The sequence below is a fragment of the Sebastes fasciatus genome, chromosome 14 (genome assembly GCF_043250625.1).
Source record: "Sebastes fasciatus isolate fSebFas1 chromosome 14, fSebFas1.pri, whole genome shotgun sequence".
Lineage (NCBI taxonomy): Eukaryota > Metazoa > Chordata > Actinopteri > Perciformes > Sebastidae > Sebastes > Sebastes fasciatus.
In genome coordinates, this window is record NC_133808.1 from 9,051,563 (window position 1) to 9,075,565 (window position 24,003).

At 41.2% G+C, this 24,003-nt stretch overlaps 1 protein-coding gene across 2 annotated transcripts in view; it reads left to right on the forward strand.

The window, feature by feature from the left end:
* The first annotated feature begins 581 nt into the window (after window positions 1–581).
* The window catches only part of klf7b (Kruppel like factor 7b), an 84,325-nt gene continuing 60,903 nt past the window's right edge, over window positions 582–24,003 (forward strand). Inside the window, exon 1 of one of the 2 annotated variants that reach the window (XM_074658584.1) lies at window positions 582–1,119. In XM_074658584.1, coding sequence (XP_074514685.1) covers window positions 1,018–1,119 — 102 coding nt within the window. In that variant the 5' untranslated portion in view covers window positions 582–1,017. The remainder of the gene's footprint in view (window positions 1,120–24,003) is intronic. The other variant, XM_074658583.1, reaches the window with a different exon arrangement.

The window sequence follows — 24,003 nt, forward strand, 5'->3', positions numbered from 1 at the left end:
TAGTCCAGAAATGAACAAAAGGAGGAAGAAGGCTTGTAAAGTGAACAGGTGGGAGGATGGTGTTGAGCTCTTCCCTCCACTGCATCCCTGCTCACCGCACAGACATCACCACATGGAAGCCACATGGACGACTCAGCTGCGGTGAAGCTGTCACACCTCAGAAACAAAAAAACAACAACACAGCATCTTATCTCCAACATCACTGCTGCTGCTTCAGCTGCTCCTTTTTTTGCACATTCATAGAAATGTTTGCATCTTTTTCTTCTTGCTATTTCTTCTCAACAGCAGCAGCTCGCGGTTTTCTCTCCTCTCTCTGCCCGTGCAGTCTGTAATGACTGAGAGAGGAATGCTGCTGGTTTTTATATAGGCCTCTAAAAATAACTCACCCCCTCACTGCCATGTAGGGCCGGACTGACAGCCTCCAGCAGCCAATGACGTCGCCGCGTTCCTGCTGGCCCCGCCCACCTCCCTCAGTCTCAGCGCCTCCTTAATTGGACGCCAGTGACATCATCAACCCTATTTACCTTATTAGGTCACGCATGAAATTGACTGACAGGTGGCTCCTCCTCCTCTCATCCCTCCCACTATCGCGCCGGTCGCCTGGATTGCAGCGCGGGTCCAGTCTGCTGCTGCTGGAGGAGCAAACCTGGCAACCTGGCAGTTTGTACGGAGAACCGATTGGCAATCTGGCAATGCGGAAATAGATCTGGCACCCCACCGGAGCCCCGGACTGAGGAGAGGAGAGGAGAGGCGTGACGGAGCGAGCACAGAGAGAGAGGAGAGAGGGGATATTGCATTATTGACAAAGATAAAATATAATAATCAACTCTTTCTTTTTGCTATTTTTTCTTTTTTTTTTATAAATTAAAGTGCTCAGGTGCGCTCATCTGGGGTTTTTGTTTTTCCAACCTGACAAGTCTGAGAAGAAGAAGGAAAAGAAGTGCGTTTTTTAATTTGGATTCCCGGACTTCTTTTTACTGACTTTTTTCCTTGTTGTTGTTTTTTTTTGCATCAAGCATGGATGTGTTGGCGAATTACAGTATTTTCCAGGAACTCCAACTCGTTCATGACACTGGGTATTTCTCTGCGATGCCTTCCCTGGAGGAGAACTGGCAGCAGGTCAGAGATAATGCGTTTTCTCTTCTTCTTTTCCGGGAAACTGGTGGGGGGGTAGGTGGAAGGGGAGGGGGGGGGTTAGAAGAAACTGGTGGGATGAAATGCCATGATGCCATGTGTGCGCTGCTTGGTGATTTTTACTGTCTGTGTGTGTTTTTAGTGTTTTGCATCACTAGAGCGTCTCCAGAGCAGCGGCGTGTAGTTGCGTTAGTTTTTTACGCTCACATGGAGCACGATGAGGTCCGCTGACAGGAGGAAACACACACACACACACACAGAGGAGGGAGTGGAGGAGGAGGAAGAGGAGAGAGGATACAGACAGAGCTTTTAAAGGCACTAATGGACAAACATTTTCAAATGCGTAAAAGCGTTCCAACCATCTTAACATCTTTACGCACACGCCCCTTACTATAAACGAATGGTCCCTTGTAAATGTAACATACTTAAAGGGTTAATTAAACCCCTTAATCATTCATGTTAGAAGCAGCAGCATGATGCTGTACATGAGGATGTTCAGATTTTGACTAAAATGTAAAAAGGCTTTTAAAATGCTGCTGCTGGGGTAAAACAATAAAAAAACACTAAAACGCAGGTGGTCAAGCTGCAAATACTGGTTTTCCTCTATAGCTTTGCCTCAAAGGGTGACGTTTTGGAGATTTTCGGCTTCACTTATAAGGATCAAATTCAGCTGTTTCACCTTGCTTGTCCCATGCATATGAAATATTGTTGCATTAAACTCTGGAAATGCTGTTTTTTTCTTGTAGCTTCCCTTTAAAGCTCCACGAGGCAGACAGACAGAGAGCCACATTAAGGGCTCCACGTTGATCAGATGAGAGATGAGGATCAAATTCAGCTGATTTAACCATTTTTAAGCTACTTGTTTGGTGCATATTTTACCTTAACGTGAATATTAAAAGTTCAAGGTGGTTTTAGAGTTTTAAAAACAATGGCCTTCCTTTAACTTTCCATCATGTTTTTATTTTTATTTTGTCCTGTTAGTATTGAATGGATATAGACTCAATGCTGATTGACAGTTGAGATTCTGAGTGAGAGTGGATTGAAGGTGAAAGTGGAGTGATTTTTGTTTTTCAGTCTGAGCTGATGATGGACAATGCAGTTTTTAGTGCGACCGGTCTGGTCGATAGATCAGTCTGTCAGCCTGATATGTTTAGATTATCTCTCTCTCTCTCTCTCTCTCTCTCTCTCTCTCTCTCTCTCTCTCTCTCTCTCTTTCTCTCTCACACACACACACGCACACACACACACACACACACACACACACACGCACACACACACACACACACACACACACACACAGAGGCCATGGAAGACGGACACATGCTTAATAGCTAGTGACTTGTTCTTAAATAATATATCCACATCTGCCATGGTTTGTTTGCAGATAATCCTGCTGAATTATACATTATCACCCACCATCGAACATACACTAGACTGAGCAGGAGAGCCCACGGACTGTCTTATAACATTCATCTGACGAGTAAAATAGTTACTTGTATTCAAATAGATTAAAGTGAAATTCTGATGATTTTCTGTGTATCACATATCACCCGATTCGACTGTTATCGGGCCATTAAATAGGCGTTATCAGTCGCTATAAGCACCATAGATGTGGGTCATTAGGGGCCTACTACTACGTTGTAAAAGTGAAAGTGAAACTTAAAAGCAACACGTTCTAACGCATAAAACTGAATGAAAGGTCACATTTTTAACACAAACAAAAAGGCTTCTTTAGGTCTAGGCAATAAAACTACAACTTCTTTAGGTTAAGGCAGCAAAATTATAACTTGTTTATGCAAAAAAACAGTTAGGTTTAAGCAATAAAACTACAACTTCTTTAGGTTTAAGCAATAAAACTACAACTTCTTTAGGTTTAAGCAATAAAACTACAACTTCTTTAGGTTTAGGCAATACAACTACAACTTCTTTAGGTTAAGGCAACAATCATCCCCGACCTCAACCCCTTATGGAGTTTCACACGGTCTAGGCTACAGCGCCTGACTTCTGCTTCTGCTCCTGTCATAATTACTACGGTCGCTAGAGGTCGCTGTCGTGTTCTTTTATACCTTCTTTCGGTGATCTGCCATGTGCATAGATGATAAAACCTACTAGTTGGTGTAGTAGGCCCCTGTTGACCCACATCTATGGGGCATATAGCAACTGATAACACCTATTAAATAGCCTAACAACAGTCTAATTGGATGCACATGGTCGCTTTTGCGGTCTTTGGGGATGCAAAACATTAAAATTGCTCTTTTTTTCTGTCTCCACAAGTAGAGTAAAAGTTTCAAAATCTGAATGAGGATTTTAAACAGCTTTAGACTCAGAAGAGTTGAGAATTTAATAACAGAGAATCAGGTGATACAAATATTTCCCCCCCTGAATTTGAGAAATGGAAACTGTTAATTGGAAGCCATCTTCAGCCTCATGTGTGTAAATGTGTTGCCACCTTTTGTATGCTATTTAATGTTCAATGAGCCAATACACTCAAAGTCTCCCAACAAAGTCCCTGCATGGGACAAAATCCCCTCAGATGGTGCTGGTTCGGTCCATTGTGTGTGTTTAAACAGGTTGAACCATGTGTGCTTATAGTTCTGAATGAAGCCCAGACTGCATCTCTCCTCCCTGACTGTCTTACTGACACAAATTCACACTCCCTCCTCGTCCTATTTTTAGTCCAAACAGTACATAGTTTCATCCCCTGTAACCTATTTTTTCCCGTCTGTAATCATATTGTTAAATGATTGAGAGGTTCCATAGAGTTTGCAGGTTTTGATGTCATGTCTCATTTTCCACAGAATGGCTGGAAAAGCTGTTTAAATCGGTGCCTAGAGACAGGAATGTAGAGCTGGCGGAGGAAAGTAAATCCACTGCAGTTTATCCACACTTATTTGCAGAAAACAGTTGTAGCTTACATGTTTCAGCCTAATGCAAATGTCGTTAAACTGTGAGAGTACGTTATTCTACACGTTTGAAATCGTTTGAAGCTTGACAGCAATGTGACACCGGAGCTTTGGCACTAATAACTAAAGTGAATGACGGCACCTGTTTTATGCCAGTGGCTAAAATGACATATGGGCAGTCTCGGAGTTTGCTGCTTATTTGGATCCCCATTAGTTGTTACCTTGGCAACAACTTGTGGCAATGATAAGGTAATTGGAGGCAATTGAAAGCTGTCTTCTTGAAGGGACACCCTCTCATTTTTTTTAAAATAGGCTTGTTTGTGTTCTTATTAAGAATTAGATGAGAAAAGAGTGGATTACTAGGGCTGTCAAAGTTAACAAGATAATAACGCCTTAATGCAAATTTGTTTTAACGCCACTAATTTCTTTAATGCATTAAACACAACATTTGATTTTTAGGTTGTAGTGGGCTCAGCTTTAAAGCTAGATGGTTCTATGGGTACCCACGAGTCTCCCCTTACAGACATGCCCACTTTATGATAATCACATGAAGTTTAGAGCAAGTCATGGTCAAGTCAGCACACTGACACACTGACAGCTGTTGTTCCTGTTGGGCTGCAGTTTGCCATGTTATGCATATTGTTTATGCAAAGTACACTACCTGTGAGGGTTTCCAGACAATATTTGTCATTGTTTTGTGTTTTTAATTGATTTCCAATAATAAATATATACATACATATGCATAAAGAAAGCATATTTACTGACTCCCATGTTAAGAGTATTAAATACTTGACAAATCTCCTTTTAAGGTTAATTTTTAACAGATAAAAAAATGTGTGATTAATTTACAATTAATCATGATTAACTATGGACAATCATGCGAATAATCTCGATTAAATATTTGAATCGATTGACAGCCCTAGTATTTACATTCATCATGTGGACAGAAACACAGGCTGCTATTGAATGCTAGTGTTGCTTCAGGCCTGCTGGGCTTGTAAGAAGGTATCTGTTTGCTAAGAGCTTAGTGTCGAGGTGTGTGTCTGTCTGATTGATGTTTGTCCAAAATGGCCAAAAAAAATTAACGAATTCTGCTAAGACTTCTGGTTTAATGAGCAAATAACTAATTAGAGCTACTTGAACAGTTGAATGTAACAAAACCCAGGTGGTTCTTGGACATTAGCCAATAACAAGATGCAATAGGTAAAGAAGAGGTGATGGAAGTAGGGATGCACCGATACCTGGTTGGATATCGGGGCCGATACTGACTCAAATAGCTGGATCGTGTGTCGGTGACAAAGGGGCTGATCTATTCAATTCAGTTCTATGAATATACATTATGTAGATAATATACTGGAACTTTAATTCCTGTTTAAGTTTTGACCATTTTTTTTGCTGTATTAAAAAAATGGTTACGTTTTTAAGAGGTTCCTGTTAATTTTGAAGATTTTTTTTAACAAGTTGCTGGCGTACAATTTATTTTAATAATAAATAACAATTCAGTAAATGTATATCTATTTATTTATTTGTTACATTTCGTTTTACAAACTTAAGAAAGCAATGTTTAAGTCAAACCTAATGTTGACTTACACATAAAAGAATCCCAGTCACTTCCACACAGTGAGGCATACAGCTTAGTAATCATTTAATAATTAAATTGGTATCGGATCGGTGCTCTGTATCGGTCGATACCCAAAGCCCAGCTATCGCTATCGGTATCGGGACGGAAAAAGTTGGATCGGTGCATCCCTAGTTGGAAGACTATTTTTCCCCCTTCTTTTGGTGGAAGCTAGCAGTTTCCCCTTGCTACCAGTCTTTGTGCTAAGCTAGGCTAACAGCATCATGGACCTGTCTCTATATTGAATGCACAGAGATGAAGCCAATATCAATTTTCCTATATTTGTATTCTTATATTTCTGCTTTTTGGATTTATCCCATCATAGTTGTGAATGTAGCTTTTAAAGAAAATCTCCATTGTCCTCATACAAACTACTACATGAGTTTTTATACTCTCCAGAGAGAATGTTCTGGCTCAGTTTTTCAGAGTGGAAAATGCTGTTATTGTGGATGGAAGGCCAAAACTGATAGGAAAAGATGTGTTTTGGCAATTTTATCTGCACTAGTGGGGACAATCTCAGAGAGAGGAGAGAAACACACACACACACACACACATACACAGTTAGACCAGGCACACACACATTTTTTCCACTCTTGTTCCTTCTGTCTCCCTCTATCCCCTCATTCACTCCATCACACACACACACACACACACACACACACACACACACACACACACACACACACACACACACACTCACACACACATGCTCGGCTGGCATGCACTAATGGAAAGCTATGGTCTGGCAGGACTCATCCCGCCACTTTCGACAGTAATTGGCCGTTTGCTGTCAGACGGACAGAGAAACACACACACACACACACAGACACACACTCAGTCAAACACACACACACACACACGCACAAACAAACAAACAACCAGATTTCTGTGTGTCATTTATCTTTCCTGTCTGTCCCTGCATCATGCTCCCGGTCTTTGTTTCCTTGTACTGGCTTCTTTTATCAGCTGCTTTGCATCATGGCTAAACATGTGGAAAACACACACACACACACACACACACACACACACACACACACACACACACACACACACACACACACTAACTCTCTCTCTCTCACACACACACACACACACAAACACACACACGGTTTCTCGCCTGTCTATCAGCCTTGTTGCCTCTGACAGTATGAGCCCATGTTCTGCATATAATTGCTGCATCTATGCAGGTCTGGAATGATGTGATGGGCTTTAGGGATTTGTGTGTGTGTGTGTGTGTGTGTGTGTGTGTGTGTGTGTGTGTGTGTGTGTGTGTCTGAGTGTCCAAGGAGAAAATGGCAAACCCAGACTTCCCAATTAGACATAATCCATTTATTTCAAAGCAGAGCCATGCCATAGTCTGATGAGTTAGAAGGGAAAAATAGACAGTGACAACAAAGGGTTGATGGAGATGAAAACAGAAGCAGAGGTTTAGGTTTCTCGTGTTTGTTGTGAATACAGATCTGCTTTTACGGACTCCTACTATACAGTAAATGGACACTGCATGCAGGTAACCTGCCTCATTTAGAAGCCTAACGCTGGCTGATTCTCTCACAGTCTCTGTCTCATCTTGTCTCTTGGTTTATGTACTCTGTGTGTCTGTAGTCCTTTTAAAGCTGATTGATTTATTTGCCGTGGTGTCGTTACAGCACTGTGCTGGACCAACCAGCTCTGTGTCACTGATATACAGTGTCTCCATTAGGCATGACAAGTCTGCAACCTACAGCCCTGCATCTTTCTCAAGAGTGCACACTGTCAGCACTGTACCCACTGCGGATTCAACCATTGCATGCACTGCTGTCCAGTCCTCGCTGCATTCTGCAAAAGGAAATGCTCACAAATCTCACCAATCGCTGCTATTTTTTTCACATGAAATCATCCATTTCAGAACCGCTGCTAAAAGCCTGGGTCAAATACAACCAAAACATTGCCCTCAGGCGAGAAGCTCACTCTCAGGTTGTGTATCGTTCCCAACAAGCTCCATCATTTCAAATCTCTGTTAACCATTTCTCACACTGTATCACAACTGAGCCATCAATAACACAACAACTCAGCCTGAGCATTTGACTTAATATGGAGCTTGATGGATACACAGGAAATACTCCCATATAGGTTCAATTTAGGTCCAAAAAAATGTTTGCATCATCATTTTTAAAGGTCTTGTGTACTCTCATTGGGACTACTTGTGTATTGTTATTATTAGGAGCCCGAGCATCGACAACGTCGGGCCGCGATTATGTATTGTTTCCCTTTCCTGTCTTCTCTTTGGTAACCTGTTAACCCACTGCAAGGGCCACTGCATGAACTGGGTTCATGGTCTGGGTCTATGTCCCTCACTCTCTTTCTCTTTCTCTTTCTCTCTCTCTCCGTGGCTTGAGGCTGGCCCTGGGAAGTTTGACAAGATAATGAATTGCCATGCATGCTGCAGTTTTTCACATTTCACAGCCCAGTAACTCTGTATGTGGGGACGAAGGGAAGGATGGAGGGGATGGGGGGGGCGGTGAGTGGATAAGTAGAGGAAAGAATGAGGGAGAAAAAAAACAAAAAACAGTAGACACAATACATGAGGTAAGATGCATGAATGCAGGTGAAAGTTAGCCAGGAGAGAGAAGACCCTTTTTTCACTCCATGCATCTTGTCCCTCTCGCCATCCGACCTGCGTTAGCACAGACACGCACACACAAGAGTTATGTAATTGTCTGTGGTGCACAGCTGCTTCCTCATAGTAATAGCAGACGAAAAAAAGAGGAGGACGAGGGAATGAAACAAAGGAATGGAGAGAAACGGAGGAAAGAGATGACAGAAAAGTGATAGAGCGACACAGACAAAGATAAATAGAGAGAGAGAAGGGAAGAGGAAGGAATGTAGCGGCTGATTATGTAATCCAAATGTCAGAAAATATACCCTTTTTAAAATACAACTTAAAACTCAATTCATCATATTCATCCTGATTGCATCAACTGGAAGTTTCACTTTTACTTTGATTATTGTATGGCAGTATTGCATCATATTTCTAGTGCTGGAAGAATACACCAATTAATAAGCCAGTTTTTAATACAAAATAAAATGAATGAACACAACTTTATTCAATTAATAATTCTGGTCCCAGCTCTTAAATGCAATGGATTTGCTGCTTTTCTCACATCATGTCATCTTTTTGGCCTTGCTGACTGAAGTGACTGGGATCAAGCTTGACTTAAGCATTGCTTTCCTAACTTTGTAAAACAAAATGCAACAAATAAATACGTGGATAACATTTTACTGAATTGTAAAAACACCAGCAACTTTGTAAAAAAATCTTCAAAATTAACAGGAAATACAATTCAAGTGTAAACCTTTGTATGCAGCAACAAATTGGTGAAAACTTAAAAACTCCAGTAAATGTATATTGTTGAATTGAATTGAATAGCTGCCCCATTGTCACAATACCTGATCCAGCTATTTGAGTCGGTATCGGCCCGATATCTGATCCGATATCGGTATCGGTGCATCCCAATGAAATTTGATACAGACCTCCATATTCTTTCTAAGGATTTATCCTAATGATTTTGGTGATCCTCTGACTTACTGTCTAGTGTCACCAATAGGTCAATGTATTGCTCCTTAACTGAATCAATTGTATTAGTGTTAACAATATCAGATTTTATTTCCATGTAAGTTCCAACAATGATGGTTGTGCAGTTACAGTATGTATTCACTGGTTTGTTGACACTTTTCTCATCTTTTTTTGGCAAATGGGAGACGTAGCTGTCAGAAATGACCTGTAATAACAATTTGGAATTGCAACTAGGAGGCACTAGCTAGCTGTCACGGCAGTTTGTGGAGCTTCTAAACTCCAAAAACGTTGGCGCAAATGTCAAACATTTTCAGAAGTGAATTTAGTGATGAAATAGCTACGAAAAATGTAAAAAAAGTGCCCTTTTTGGCTGCTGCTGTAACCGTAGCCTGTACCGTTCCAGCGCTTTGCATTGTGGGATACAGTAGGCGAGGTAGACTGGTCCGATGCATACTGTAGATTTTTTTTCAGAATCAGTATGACATCCAGGTACTTTTTGGAATACTAGATTTTCTTTTTATTTGCATACTGCATACTGCATACTACATTTTGGCCAAATCAGTACGTACTACTAGTATAGTATGCGGTTTCAGATACAGTCATGGTTTGTACCTCTCAGCTGCTTGCAGTTTCATTTTGAACTGAACTCGCCAGGCTCGGGTTGATTAGCAGAAACTCTAGTCTGTCTTTATGTGTCAGCCCTGTAATTGACTGGGCGACTTGTCCAGTGCGACCTGCCTCTTGCCCACTACATGCTGGGACTGACTACAGCCCACTGTGACTCTGAACAGGACATGCTTGACAGAAAATAGATGGAAGTCCTAAAATATGATTTCTAAGCACATAATTATGCACTATTTTAGCATTTTAATGGTCATAATTTGGAGATACATACATACAATTGCAATTTACATACATATTTATATGTATATATTATAGTCCAGTGACAACCACAAACCAGAGAAAAACATTCAAAGCTGTAAAAGAAGTCAGATGTGTAAAAACAGGAGCCTTTAGTCGCAAACATGCCTCTTTTACTTCTTACAGTGTGGAAGCCGGTGCCAATATGAGCCGCTCTAATCACTGTATTCATTCATTTTCTTTTTATCGTTCTTCCAAACACACACAGTTATTGTCTTCTCCTCATAATTTGAAATCACTCGAGTAAAACACACACACACACACACAGACTCGCCCGAGAACCCATAATTCAGTAAGTGAATAAGGCACTCAGTCTACGGTGGCAGAGATTAGATAAGAAAGTGAGCAGTCAGACTGCCGCGGCAGGAAAGCAGAACAAATGAACTGCACTCGTGATGGAGAGAGCTTATACTGTGAAAGCCATAGCCCTGATCTTTCAAGATGAGGGCTTTTTTTTTTTTTTTTTTATGGAGGGCAACTCTCCAGCACTATTCACCATGGAGCCCGATTACTACAGTTTACAAGGAGATTTACCCATTCATCTCTCCATGCTTCAAGCACACTGCGGATAGCAGCTATTGTGTCGGTTTTTTTCTGTATTTATTAGGGCTGTCAATCAATTTAATTAATCACATGAATGTCCATCGGGATTAATCGCACATTTTTTATCCGTTCAACAATATGCTTGTTTTATGCAAATTTTTGTATTTATTATTGGAAATTAATTAACGCCATAAAACAATGACAAATATTGTCCGGAAACCCTCACAGGTACTCCATTTAGAATAAAAAATATGCTGAAATCATATCATATATCAACAGCTGTCAGTGTGTCAGTGTGCTGACTTGACTATGACTTGCTCCAAACTGCATGTGATTATCATAAAGTGGGCGTGTCTGTAAAGGGGAGACTCGTGGGTACCCATAGAACCCATTTTCATTCACATATCTTGAGGTCAGAGGTCAAGGGACCCCTTTTGAAAATACTTAACTGGTCCAGTGAAGTCATTTTGAGTGAATGAAAATCTCCAGGCGTTATGAGGCTTTATCTTCAGTGGGTCTTTATTGTATTCATAACTCCTCTATTTTCTGTTCTGAGACTGGGCTTGCTGGTCAAACACACTTGTATTTGGGAAGCTATTTCGAAACAGAACAGTGTTTGATTGTATTCTTTTTTTTATCAAGAGAAATCATCCTGGTGATCACAGGCTGAGCTATGTTGACACACACACACACACACACACACACACACACACACACACACACACACACACACAGGTGTGTTGTGTCGTGTGCGTTTGTGTCTCTACATCCTGCTGAGCCAGTGTTTGCAGACCGATTGGCTCAGGGATAAAGCCTTGTGACCTGGCATCCATCCAACCCTCCCATTCTCTACTCACACGCTTTCTGTCTTTCTTTTCTCCTCCCTCCCTCCTCCCTCTCTGCCCCCTTTTCTCCCCCTAGCGTCCCTTTGTTTATGCGCATTTTGAATTTGCACATCACAAAAACTCAATGGAAAGGATGGGAATTTGAAAAAAACATTGCCTAAATATAGCAAAAAAGTTGTTGCTCTGGTCTGAGGTGGAAAAGCTGATGTGTCAGCACAGAGAAGATGCAATAAAAGCTGATGGAAACATATTTTACCCCCCCAAAAAAACAATGACATTGTAGAACCTGCTTTCTCTTACTTTCTTCTTCTTCTTCTCTTTAATTACTGCCAGTCTAGAAAGTTGTCAGAATTCCTTAAAATTTAAAGAATAAATAAAAGAGAAGCTGACAAAATCGGGACGTGTTTGGCTGGAGGAGACAAAATAATTCATGAAAATAACAAATACCAGCAGCATTGAAACGTCATGATGTACCAGAAGAGTTACTGTGGCTCTTTTCATCATGTTATGATCTCTCAAAACCATTCCCGCAGCTCGAGTTAATAAACACACTGATTCATATTTTAATTTGCAGACTTTTTATTCGTTTAATATCTGCACATCTGGTCGGAAACGCACACCCTCTTCCTGTCTCTTTAGTTCTTCGCTCCTGTGCTGAACCAACAGCCACCAGGGCACTCACATGTACTGTGTGTGTGTGTGTGTGTGTGTGTGTGTGTGTGTGTGTGTGTGTGTGTGTGTGTGTGTGTGTGTGTGTGTGTGTATGTGCGTTTTGGTAATGACATCATTCATAGTGTGCAAAGGATGTTGACAGTGGCAGAGGAAGTGAGCGTATGAGTGTGTGTGTGTGTGTGTGTGTGTGTGTGTGTGTGTGTGTGTGTGTGTGTGTGTGTGTGTGTGTGTGCTAGCTTGGCAAGGCCTACAGTTGGCAGTACACCATCCAGGATACACACACACACACACAGACATATGTCGCTGGTTCCACAAAGCTCTAGTAGACTTGTGCGTAAAATTAATTAGAGCTTGCTTAGTTTTGCTCTTAGGATACTCTAAAGTAAGTCAGACATATTTCAATCCTAATGAATTCACCACCCTGTCCCCAGGCTATCTGAATAACGACCAATGTCACCTCCTGACACCTGACTAAAAGATGAAAACGCGGCTCCATTCGTGGTTCGGTAACTGTGTTGTGTAGTGAGCGATGAGACAAGAAAGAAACAATGCTACTGCTTCCCTAATCCCTCAATGTTCCCAGAAAAACGTCCTTGTAACTGACATTGTAATTGTGCCAAACTTGTGCCTTCTGAAATTGTTTCCAAAGACACAACGCCGGAGTGAACAGAGCCGAGCAGCTACAACCTGCCTTTTAAATGGAGCACACAACATTTTCAGCATGGGAAGACAAGAACACAGTTTTTTTTTAAATGATGAATTATTTTCTGCCTTTCAGTGTAGGAGAAGCACAGCCAACTAAATCCATGATTTAAAAGTCCATGGGCTCCAACATATTTATCACATGAACAAAAATGACTACACTTATAAAGTTACAGTATGTTTGTGACAGCAGTTCATTTAGCTTCCTTCACGACAAGCTAGTATGACATGGTTGTTACCAATGGATTCCTCAGGTTTTCTAGTTTCATATGATACCGGTATGTTCACTCTAGCTTTAAAACTGAGCCCGCGTTAAAGAAATTAGTGGCGTTAAAATGAAATTACGTTAACTCTTTTTTGTCAATACGTGCAATTTGAATGCAAGATGTCCTAAGAAGTTTAAAATTTTCCTCGTAAAAGCTTTCAATATTACTTGAATCAAGTTTGAATACATAATCATCTGTGTGTGTATCAATGGCAACCATTTATGTAAGTTACTACGGGCAACCACAGAGTCAGAGTCACTGCAACTTGCCACCGCAGTAATGGCGGCGCCGCTAGATGGATGAACACACAAAGCGGTCGCCGGATTCGTCTACAAATCATGATTGGACAAATGTATGCATGATTGGTTCACCGTCACTACAAGCTTTACATCACACACAACTTTTCATATTAGTTAAACAAAAACTCTTTGTTTGTCATGTGTTGTTTTGAGTACAACTTTCATAGAATTATTCATTTAGAGTGTAAATTGTAGACAGTGCTATCATGTCATGACAGTGAAACCTCTAAATGTCAACATGCAGTGATGTTGAACTCGCCAAGCCCTTCTCAGTCAGTCAAAGTGTGTCTGCATGAAACCAGCTCCTGTATAAGAGTTCCATCAGGGATGTCACATTGTTTCAGGGCATTTGAGCATAATATACTGTGTGTGTGTGTGTGTGTGTGTGCGTGCGTGTGTGTGTGTTGAGACCGAACAAGAGAGAGAGAGTTGCAGTGAGGATGGAGCGTGCCAGCGTTCCAGTGCGCCTTTATGCATGCATGGTTGGTGTGTGTGCGTGTGTGTGCAGAGTGGGACACAGTAAATGGGTCATATGCAGTGGAGGAGGATGACCTTGGGAATTTGTCCTGTTTTTCTTTGCGAGTCTGCCGACGCCGTTCTTTGTCTCAGAGAGAGAGAGAGAGAGAGAGAGAGAGAGAGGTAGAAATACAACGGCAGAGAACAGAGTCAACAGATTTACCCAAAGCTACATTTGTTGACAGGTAATAAAACGGTCTTCTGCAAACTGTTGCCAGAAAGTTGGAAGGACACTATTGTTTAAAGTGTCAGTGCGTACTGTAGCATTATGATTTTCCTTAACGCAGTTTTGGACCTCTAGTAGCGCCGTGGAGCTGCTTTTTCTGTGCGAAAGGATGCAGTGTTGTAGTACTCAAGATCGGTCTCGGTCTTGAGACCGTTCTCAAACCCTTAAGTCTTGGTTCTGTCTTGGTCTCGATACACTCTGGTCTTGGTTTAGGTGGTCTTGTCTACAACACTGCTAGGATGCATACACAGTCGTACCAATGGTGTCACACCACGCGCCAACCTCCATTTCTCAGAAGTGAAGACAATGCGGAAGTGGCTTAAACTTGCATTCTTTCTAATAGCCAGCAGGGGGCGACTCTTCTGGTTGCAAAAAGAAGTCTGATTGTATATAAGTCTATGAGAAAATGACCCTACTTCTCACTTGATTTATTACCTCAGTTAACATTGTAAACATGAGTTTATGTTCAAGTCTTCTTCAATACAGCATGATGTAAATTATGGTCCCATTTAGAGTCAAATAGATCATAAAACCCAGAACAAAAGTACACTAAAGTTTGTACAATGGGATGTCTCATCTCCTTTCGCCTGGCTGCTTCGCCTGTCTTTGATGTCCTTGCAATAGCATGTGTTTGAAATGTTGAACACAAGCTTGTTCTCCCTCCACCTGTCTTCCCTTCAAATTAGGTCTCCTCTTATTTTAACCGCAAAAACTTTGCGTATGTGAGTTCAAAATTCTTTTATGTTTTATAGCTGCCTGCTAAGCTTCATTGGCTCCTGCCGGTGTCACGTTCTGCTTTTATGTTTCCTCCAGCTCTCATTGGCTCGATCCACCTGATCTGATCACTGGATATCAAACGGAAAATGAAAACAGCTGCAGGGCCAGAAATGTTAAACGTCTGAGTCACTTACTGAATCCACATTATGTCATTTCCTCTAATGTGTTTCCTGCTGCAGCTTTTAATAATCTGACTCAGTGTTTTGGACCAGACTTACAGGAGGTTTGGAACTAAAATATCCCTGATTGGATCATTCATTTCTACTTAATAGCGTGTTACTAAAGTGAATTACTCCTATCAAATTACTATCACTCCGAATATTGTCTTTAAGCCTACTATTCCGTAATATCCAAATCCCACCCAATATTGATTCAGACAGTAATAATACTATTCATAATTAATATTTGAGTTGAGGCTCATCAGGTCACCATTTTTCAATATTTGCCATAAATGCATGTTATGCAAATATCTCTAAATAAGGCCAGCTGTGTGCTGCTGTATGTGGACAAATGGTTGTGGTGTCTGGCCCAGCAGTGCCATGCCCGCTATACTGGGATATGTGGGTCGTCAGCTATTTTAATCCACAATGTTGCCAGCAATACCTGAGGGAATAGACAAGTGCTGCAGTGTGTATGTGTGTGTGTGTGTGTGGATAAATGTGCTGCCGGTCCATATGTACATGTACACAGACATGATGAACAGAGACAAAGCAGAGAAAGACGGGCGTGTATTTGAGAAAGAGACGATTAGATTAGAAGGTGTGTCCACAATAAGGCGAGTAAATTTGAAAATGTTGTTTACATGTCAAACAGGGCTGTCATTTTCTAATCGCACAGAGAAACTGAGAGAGGAATGGTTAAATATCTTCTTTTCTGTCCCGTTTTAGTTGGCAAAAAACACCCTCGTGCCTTATAACCCTCATCTGTTCAACGTATTCTCATACAACCGTTCGTATATCTCGTTTTTTGACCCACCCATCCACCCCGACCTCCTCCCTACGCTGGGTTTATTGCCCTTTATACTTCCTGTTTCACGATTATGTGGATTACTTACGAATTGATTTTGTGGGATATATACAAATTACAGTGCATTACTTTTTGTATGTATAATATGAACGGTGTAGGAGAACAACGTGATCTGTTAATAGATGGATATTTCGACTCAACCTGGCCAGAACTCCACTCCATTCTGCTGCCTCCGTCTCTCTTATTTTGTGTGGCGGTGTAGCTGATCATACGGCACATGTGTTGTTATTAACGTACTGTATCTTTCTGACGTTTTTATTGCTGGATGATTGCACAAATAAAAAGTAGCGATTAGACTGGGAGTCATAAATGCTAGCTGTTAACCAAGGCTGGGCTGCTGGGCTTCTGCATTGAGGCCCTGGAGCAACTCACTTTTTTTTATATGTTGTAGGTGGAGAAACATAAAAATAGGAATTATATCATTGATTTTTATATCAAAAGAAGAAGTCATCTTGATTGTGTGACCAGATGAATTGGCATACAGATTGCAGGAATTGCAGCATTTGCAGGGAGAGTTAGAGGTGTTAAAAGTAATGACAATGGATTGGACATCATACTCTACTGAAAGTACATCTTTTGAGTATAAAATACTCCACACCCCCGACTACTACTATTTAGTCTCTCTTTCAAAATCTCAAACTAGAGACGGTGATTGTTGGAACAGTGGAAAGACAAACAAAGACGGTTTTGATGAGTTTTATTCAGTTTATGTCGAGTTTAAGTGAAGTGTGTTTTACCACGATCAGTGAGATAAAGTGACTGTTGTCTGGTGACTTTGAGGAGAGCTTATCAATTGTATGTTTTGTAATTGTCCAAATCTCTGTTGATTTTATATATTCACTTCAATGCGCTTCACATAGCATCACACCTGAAAAGGGGCGAAAATGAACATTAAAATACAATACGATAAATACCCGTGACTACTGCAGAGTCATTTGTCCCGGGAATAAATGCCAATTGTAACCTTTCCTACTAAAGACAAAAGCCAGATTTTAGTGGTGTTAGTGTTTTTTTTGTTGTTACTGTAATACTACTACTCCCTACCCCCCTGCAGGCTTGAACGGTGTCTCTGAACAGTTTGTGTCCTGCTCCTTTGTGGATGTCGGCAGGATTGACAGCAGTTACATTGCATTTCACTTCTTTGCTGTTGACCCGTTCGCTCAGTGTGATCCAAACACCCAAGGAGTATGTCTTTAAACCAGGGCTGTCAAAGTTAACACAATAACAATGTGTTAACACAAATGAGTTTTAATGGCACTAATTTCCTTTAACGCATTAATGCAACTTGCGATTTTTAAGGTTGTAGCGGGCTCAGTTTTAAAGAGTAGAGATCCTGGTATATGAAACTAGAAAACCTAAGGAATCCATTGGTACCAACCATGTCATACTAGCTTGTCGGGAAGGAGGTTAAATAATGCTCCAAACTTAAGCTAAATCTTGGTGAGGAAAAACTGGTATGGCCATTTTCAAAGGGGTCCCTTGACCTCTGACCTCAAGATATGTGAATACAAATGGGTTCTATGGGTACCCACAAGCCACCTCTTTACAGACATGCCCACTTTATGATCATCACATGCATAATAATAATATGTAATATCTTTGAATTGTGGATTGTTGGTTGGATTACACATTTGAAGATGCCACCTTGGACCCTGGAAATTAATAATTTGATCTTTTCCCATTTTACAGACAAAACGATGAATTGATGAATAAAGGAAATCATTTTCATATTAATCGATAATTCAAATGATAAATAATAATTGCAGCACTATTTTTAATCAGTTTGTTCAATTTGTTGTTGCGTGTCCCAGTCCATGTTACAGCATGAGACCAGTGTGTCCACGGAGAGTCTGAACAGCGAGCCCAGAGCAAAGACAAAAAGATGCATTTTAAGATTTATGCACATTGGTGCAGACATGGCCTCAGTTTCCAGCTGGATGAAAAGCAAACTTCACTTTGATGCCAATTGTAGACAATGTGTGTGTTTGTGTGTGTGCGTGTGTGTGTGTGTGTGTGTGTGTGTGTGGGTGTGTGTGTTTGCGTGTGTGTGGGTGTCGAGGGAAGAGAGGAGACATTTGAATTATTTAAGGATGAACTGCAGGACACAGCAAAGTGGAGAAAGAGAGGGTGTTTCTCTTTTACCCCCAAGACAACTTTCCAATGCAAAGAGGGCTGGTCTAGCAACACACACACACACACACACACACACATACACACACACACACGCACACACACACACACACACACACACACACAGACACACACACACACACACACGCGTGCATGTATGAGTCATGTGTCCACCCGCTTGGCTTTCCAGCAAGGCCAATGAGATCAGTGGCTTCCTCAAAATACAAAGACCTCTGGAGATAAAGAAGAGAGAGAGAGAGAGAGAGAGAGAGAGACCCTGGTGTAAAAAAAAAAAAGGTGTGATGACCGTAGAAGCCTCCCTGGAGTCATGCACACACACACACACACACACACACACACACACACACACACACACACACACACACACAATCTTATGCATCTATCCTTTTGAGGGCTCTACATGGACTCTATTTCATGCATGTAGCGTCCGAGTGTACTGAAGGTTATTTCTTCATACATAAGGTGAACCTTCGTAGACATACAGTATGCTGTACTGTTAGATTGTTAATTTAATAATATACAAACGGGTAATAAATGAAAGGAAAAACTTGAAGACATGATTCCATACAGGGCGCAGGGGCTCACTGAATGGCTTGAAAAGACGTGGCTCATATATGCCATGGCCTTCACAGTCACCAGATCTCAAAGCAATTGAACACCTATGGGAGATTTTGGAGTGAATTGTTAGACAGTGCTCTCCTCCACCACCACCGCTGTCACAATGCTGAAAATCAGGGAATCTCATTTTGAAGAATACTGTGTGTCCCTCCAGTGGAGTTTAGCGACTTGGAGAATAAAGAGCAGTGAAGCTGTTCCATTTAATTGAACTAAATGGGTTTCATTTCTGTAAAAAAAAAAGAAGCAAAACGACGTTGGGGGCGGTGGGTACGTAATGTAATCAGTGTTAGCCCGACCACCGTGTAACCGTGCTTGCTTTATGTAAATGTATGTATATATTTATGACTGGAAATAAATTAACAGCATAAAAAAATTACAAATATTGTCCAGAAACCCTCACAGGTTCTGCATTTAGTGTAAAGAACATGCTCAAATCATAACATGGCAAACTCAAGCCCAACAGGCAACAACAGCTGTCAGTGTGTCAGTGTGCTGACTTGACTATGACTTGCCATAAACTGCATGTGATTATCATAACATGAGCATGTCTGTAAAGGGGAGACTCGTTTGTACCCATAGAACCTATTTTCATTCATATATCTTGAGGTCAGAGGTCAAGGGACCCCTTTGACAATGACCATGACAGTTTTTTCCTCGCCAAACTAGTATGACGTGGTTGGTACCAGTAGATTCCTTAGGTTTTCTAATTTCATATGATACCAGGATGTTCACTCTGGCTTTACAACTGAGCCCGCTACAACCTCCGAAGGATCAATTGTGTTAATGCGTTAAAGAAATTATTGGCATTAAAGCGAATTTGCATAAACACGTTGTTATTGCCTTGACTTTGACACATTTTCTCTCTTTGTGGACTCAACACTTAAGCTTGCATGTGTGACACCCTCATATATATATATGTGTGTGTGTATGATCAAACCTATACTGTATATGGCAGCATATAGCATGTTTTTGCCCTCTCACTTTAGCCTTTATTCAACTGGTTAAGTTCCATCAAAGACAAAAAAAATACTCACTAAAACAAACAATTTTACTGAAAAAGGCCAAAAGGAGTTAAATATAAAATGGTTCTGTTCAGGATGTCTGAGCTTCTTGAAGCCACAACAGTTGATGTACAGTATATCTTAAATTATTCAGTGTGATTAAGACGGTTCGGAGCTCAAGTCTGTGAACTGAAACAGTTTTACATTGTATTGATGATTCCTGCGCAGAATAGAATGACTCAATTGATAATCCTGATATGATTTATGTCTCTTTGTTAAATTTACATTTAGTCCATTACAGACAGTGGAGGAGTGGAACATAAAGGAAGGGATCAGCTGCTGTTGTGTCTTAATGGATTGACCCTTTCTGTATATGCGTGTGTGGGTGTGTGTGTGTATGTGTGATGGTGTGGAGGAGGGATGATGTGAGGGATGAGGTCATTGTGTAGTGTGAGCATGCGTGAGTCTTTGTGTGTATGTGAAACAAAGGCAGCGTTGGGACTGTGCGTGTATAAATGATGACTTCACTTGTTATGCATTTATTTATGATCAGTGTTACATCTCACGCAGTCTGTGTGTGAGCATACGTGTGTGTCTGTGTCCGTATGTGTGTGTGTGTGTGTGTTTCCTACTTTAAAGGGGAAAGACTGAAAAGAGAATTTAATTTGCCGATCTATTGCAGTGATTTTGGAAAGTAATGTCAGTATCTATAAACACACACACACAACTGTCTTTACCAGCAGAGCATCAACTTGAACTGAGTATCTTAAAGGGACAGTCCACCATTTCGGGAAAATCCTAATTTTTTTCAACCCTCTGTGAGATAAGATAAGAGAACAGATGAGAAAAGAGAGGTATCAGGTTGATCTCTGTGAGCCAAGTACAGAGATGGAGGACAGTCCAGGACATGTTTAGCCGAGTACAGGGAAACTGCTTGCCTACCATCAAAAGTGAAAAAATACACCTTCCAGTAGGCATGTCAGGAGAACCGATACTTAGCTCATGCATTAGCCGCGGCCCCCATAACGGCGGTCGTCGTCCTTCCGCTTCAGTTAGCTTGCTTCCCAATTGCCTATCGTTCTTTCTTACGTTACTGCATCTTCAGCTGTCCTCAGGGTTTCCCGCACTCAACAGGATATGCAATCGTAAATATTGAACATGTTTAATATTTACAATTTCAAATCGGTGCGACCAGGATGGACTTCCGAGCCGATCGGGGTATGTAAAAGATACTCTTAACATACCTCACACTACAAGAATATCTGGAAAGATAATCCTTAGAACCATCGGAAAAATCAGGGCTTTACTGACGATTGTCGGGAGAGGAGAATTGGGCCCAAAATGGGCTTGATTCTGGCGTAGTGTGTACTCCACATTATCGCCTGCTAACGGCTAACGTTAACTAGCTCTCTGCCGACTTCAATATGGGAGGTGCCATTGATTATGATGTGTTCAGGCTCTATTCAGTAAAAATGAGTATTGGGCAAAGGTAAATTCTAACGTCATGAGGAGTTTTTCACAGCAATATAAACTAGATAATAGAGGGAATTATGACCTGTTTAACTTCAACAACAACAAAACCCAGTATGGAGTGTTTGTTGAAGTACATGGGATATGTTGTTTTACTTTTGTTTTTTACCGTGATATCGAATTGGTATCGAGAATCGTGGAATTTCACTGGTATTGGTATAGACTACACAATTTTTGGTATCGTGACATCCCTAGTGTAAAAGGTGGCACATTGTTAAATGTTATCCATGGCAACAAGCATTAGCAGGCAACACCAAACTAAGTGAATAAGTCGGCCACTTATGACTTTTTGTTTATCATTTATTTGTCTGTTTTACATGTTGTCGAGTAACTTTTACACAAAATACACTTCTGAAGGAAATCTTGAGTTCTTGTTGCAGGTTCAGTGGAAACCGTAGCATCATCCTTCACAAATACTCATTGAACTTTTTCTGAACAACTTTATCAGTATTGTTTCTGATAGCAAAGCTCTCATTGTAACATCAGACTGTAAGGCATTCTTATTCTCAACAGCAGTGCAACAGAAAGAATTATTATATGGAAATGTTTTTATGTTTTTATCTTTTATTATCAACAATATTATGCATTTTTACATGCAACTGTGTGAAAAGTGAGTGGAAAGTCTGATTTCCTCTGTTAAGCATCTAGCAGCAGCATGTGTCTGCCAGGTGATGATGTGTAATGAAGCCCTGTACTGACAGATGTGTGCACAGATGTGGTTTGCTGAGTGAAAATAAGTGACAGTTTGGCATAAAACGGTCAACTTTGCACAAACTCACATAGGAATAAGTGAGTGTTTTGGCTTCTAGGTTTTGTTCCGCCTCCAGAAATGTCTCTGTGACACTCGATGGCTCATGGAGAGATGCAGTACAGTATTTAAAATTCATTCACTCTGAGTTCCAGTTGAGCTGTAAACCGAGACGTTTCTACTTGGCTCAAGTGTTGATTTAAAGCTCCTCTCTCTGCTTCTCTTTGGTCTGTAAACAGCATCATTGGCCGGTCAGCGGTGTTGTTGACTCTCTTCCTCTGATACACATCAGCAGCTCCTCTGCACACTCTCCTTGTTAGCTCTGCTTTTTTTGAAGTGCAGGAAAAGCTTCAGCAAGCTTCAGCAAGCAATCGCAGCGAAAAATACTTTTTGGGGCCCTCTGTGCGTGCCGGAAAATAAATAGGGGTTTCAATTGGTATTTTGGCTGGGGTTCTGCACAGAACCATGACTCAAAGAACCCACGACTAAAGTGAGCGCAGTACAGGACCAACCATTTAGAATTTTCTTTTCTTTATTATAATCAGCTGCACTTCATTGGCGTTAACGCCACAACGTGCCTTTTGTGCCATCTGATGCACTGTAGTGCATGCTGAGATACTGAGACCCTCCTGTAATTCGAAAACCATCTACGTTTGCTCTGACTGCAGTCCTTGTTTTTGATTGGCTCATGGTGACCAACAGTGCCAATCACAATTTTAAAGGAGCAGTGTGTAGGATTTAGTGGCATCTAGTGGTGAGGTTGCAGATGCAACCACTGAATACCCCTCCGCTCACTCCTCCCTTTTCAAGTGTGTAGGAGAACTACGGTGGCCTTCAGGTCTCTCTAGAGCCAGTGTTTGGTTTGTTTGTTCTGGGCTACTGTAGAAACATGGCTGACTCTATGAAGAGGACCTGCTCCCGATGTAGAGATGAAGGGCTCATTCTAAGCTAATGAAAACACACCGATTCTTGGTTTCAGATGATAATACACTAATGAAAACATAGTTAGGAATCTTATACAGTGGAAACTGCTTATAGTGATCATGGTTACAGTGATCAACGCTTCTATGGATCTAAAAGCTTGGGACAGAATCATTCCTATACAAATGCTGTTTAAATAATTAACTTAGAGTAATCAAGTAGTCCGCTTACTACGTTAGACTAACGTTAACTGAATTTTTTCTTTTTTTTTTCTTTACTCCTTTGATACTTTGCCTCACGGACCATCTGCTTGTGGTTGAAGCCGATAATGCATGATCACGTAATGCCCCCAAAGTGAAACTCTGCCGGCTCAACTGATTCTGTAGCACACATGGAGACCGGCGGCCGTCTCCCTACATGCTGCTACTGGGTGGAAGTCCACTATAGGAAATAGGCTGAAGAAACATCAAGATGAAGGCTGGCTGTATTGCATGTCATTGTTCCATCACAGGGAATGCCATGCTGTAGCCTACATTTTGAAAGTGTTGACAGTCGGGCTTGTTTATTTTAACAACAAACGAAGTACAGTGTTGGAGTGCAACTCCCACAAAGATGAGAGTACAGCTGTATGCGCAAATCAAAGGCTGAGAACATGAGATGGTGCGTGGACTGGTGCAATAGGCATGCTAAAATACTAAGCCAATTGAACTGTTGCTAAAGGCTCTGACACACCAAGCCAACAGTCGGCCGTGGGACAGTTTGGGGCCGTTGGTGAGCGTCTGTCGGCCTAGTTTTTTCGGTGTATCCTGCACCGTCAGCTCTAGTTTGCCCGTTTTTTCCCGCCGATTCAGCATGATGAATCGGCGGCAGAGCCCGTCGGTTAGAGAAGTCACTCTGATTGGCTGTTGAGCTAAAACGAAAATGGTTGGCAAACGCTGCTTTGTTTCATGTACGTATCATAACAATATATCCACCTTCCTCGGTCTTCCGGTTTCCCTTTTTGAATGACGAATACAGACTACCACTACCTGCT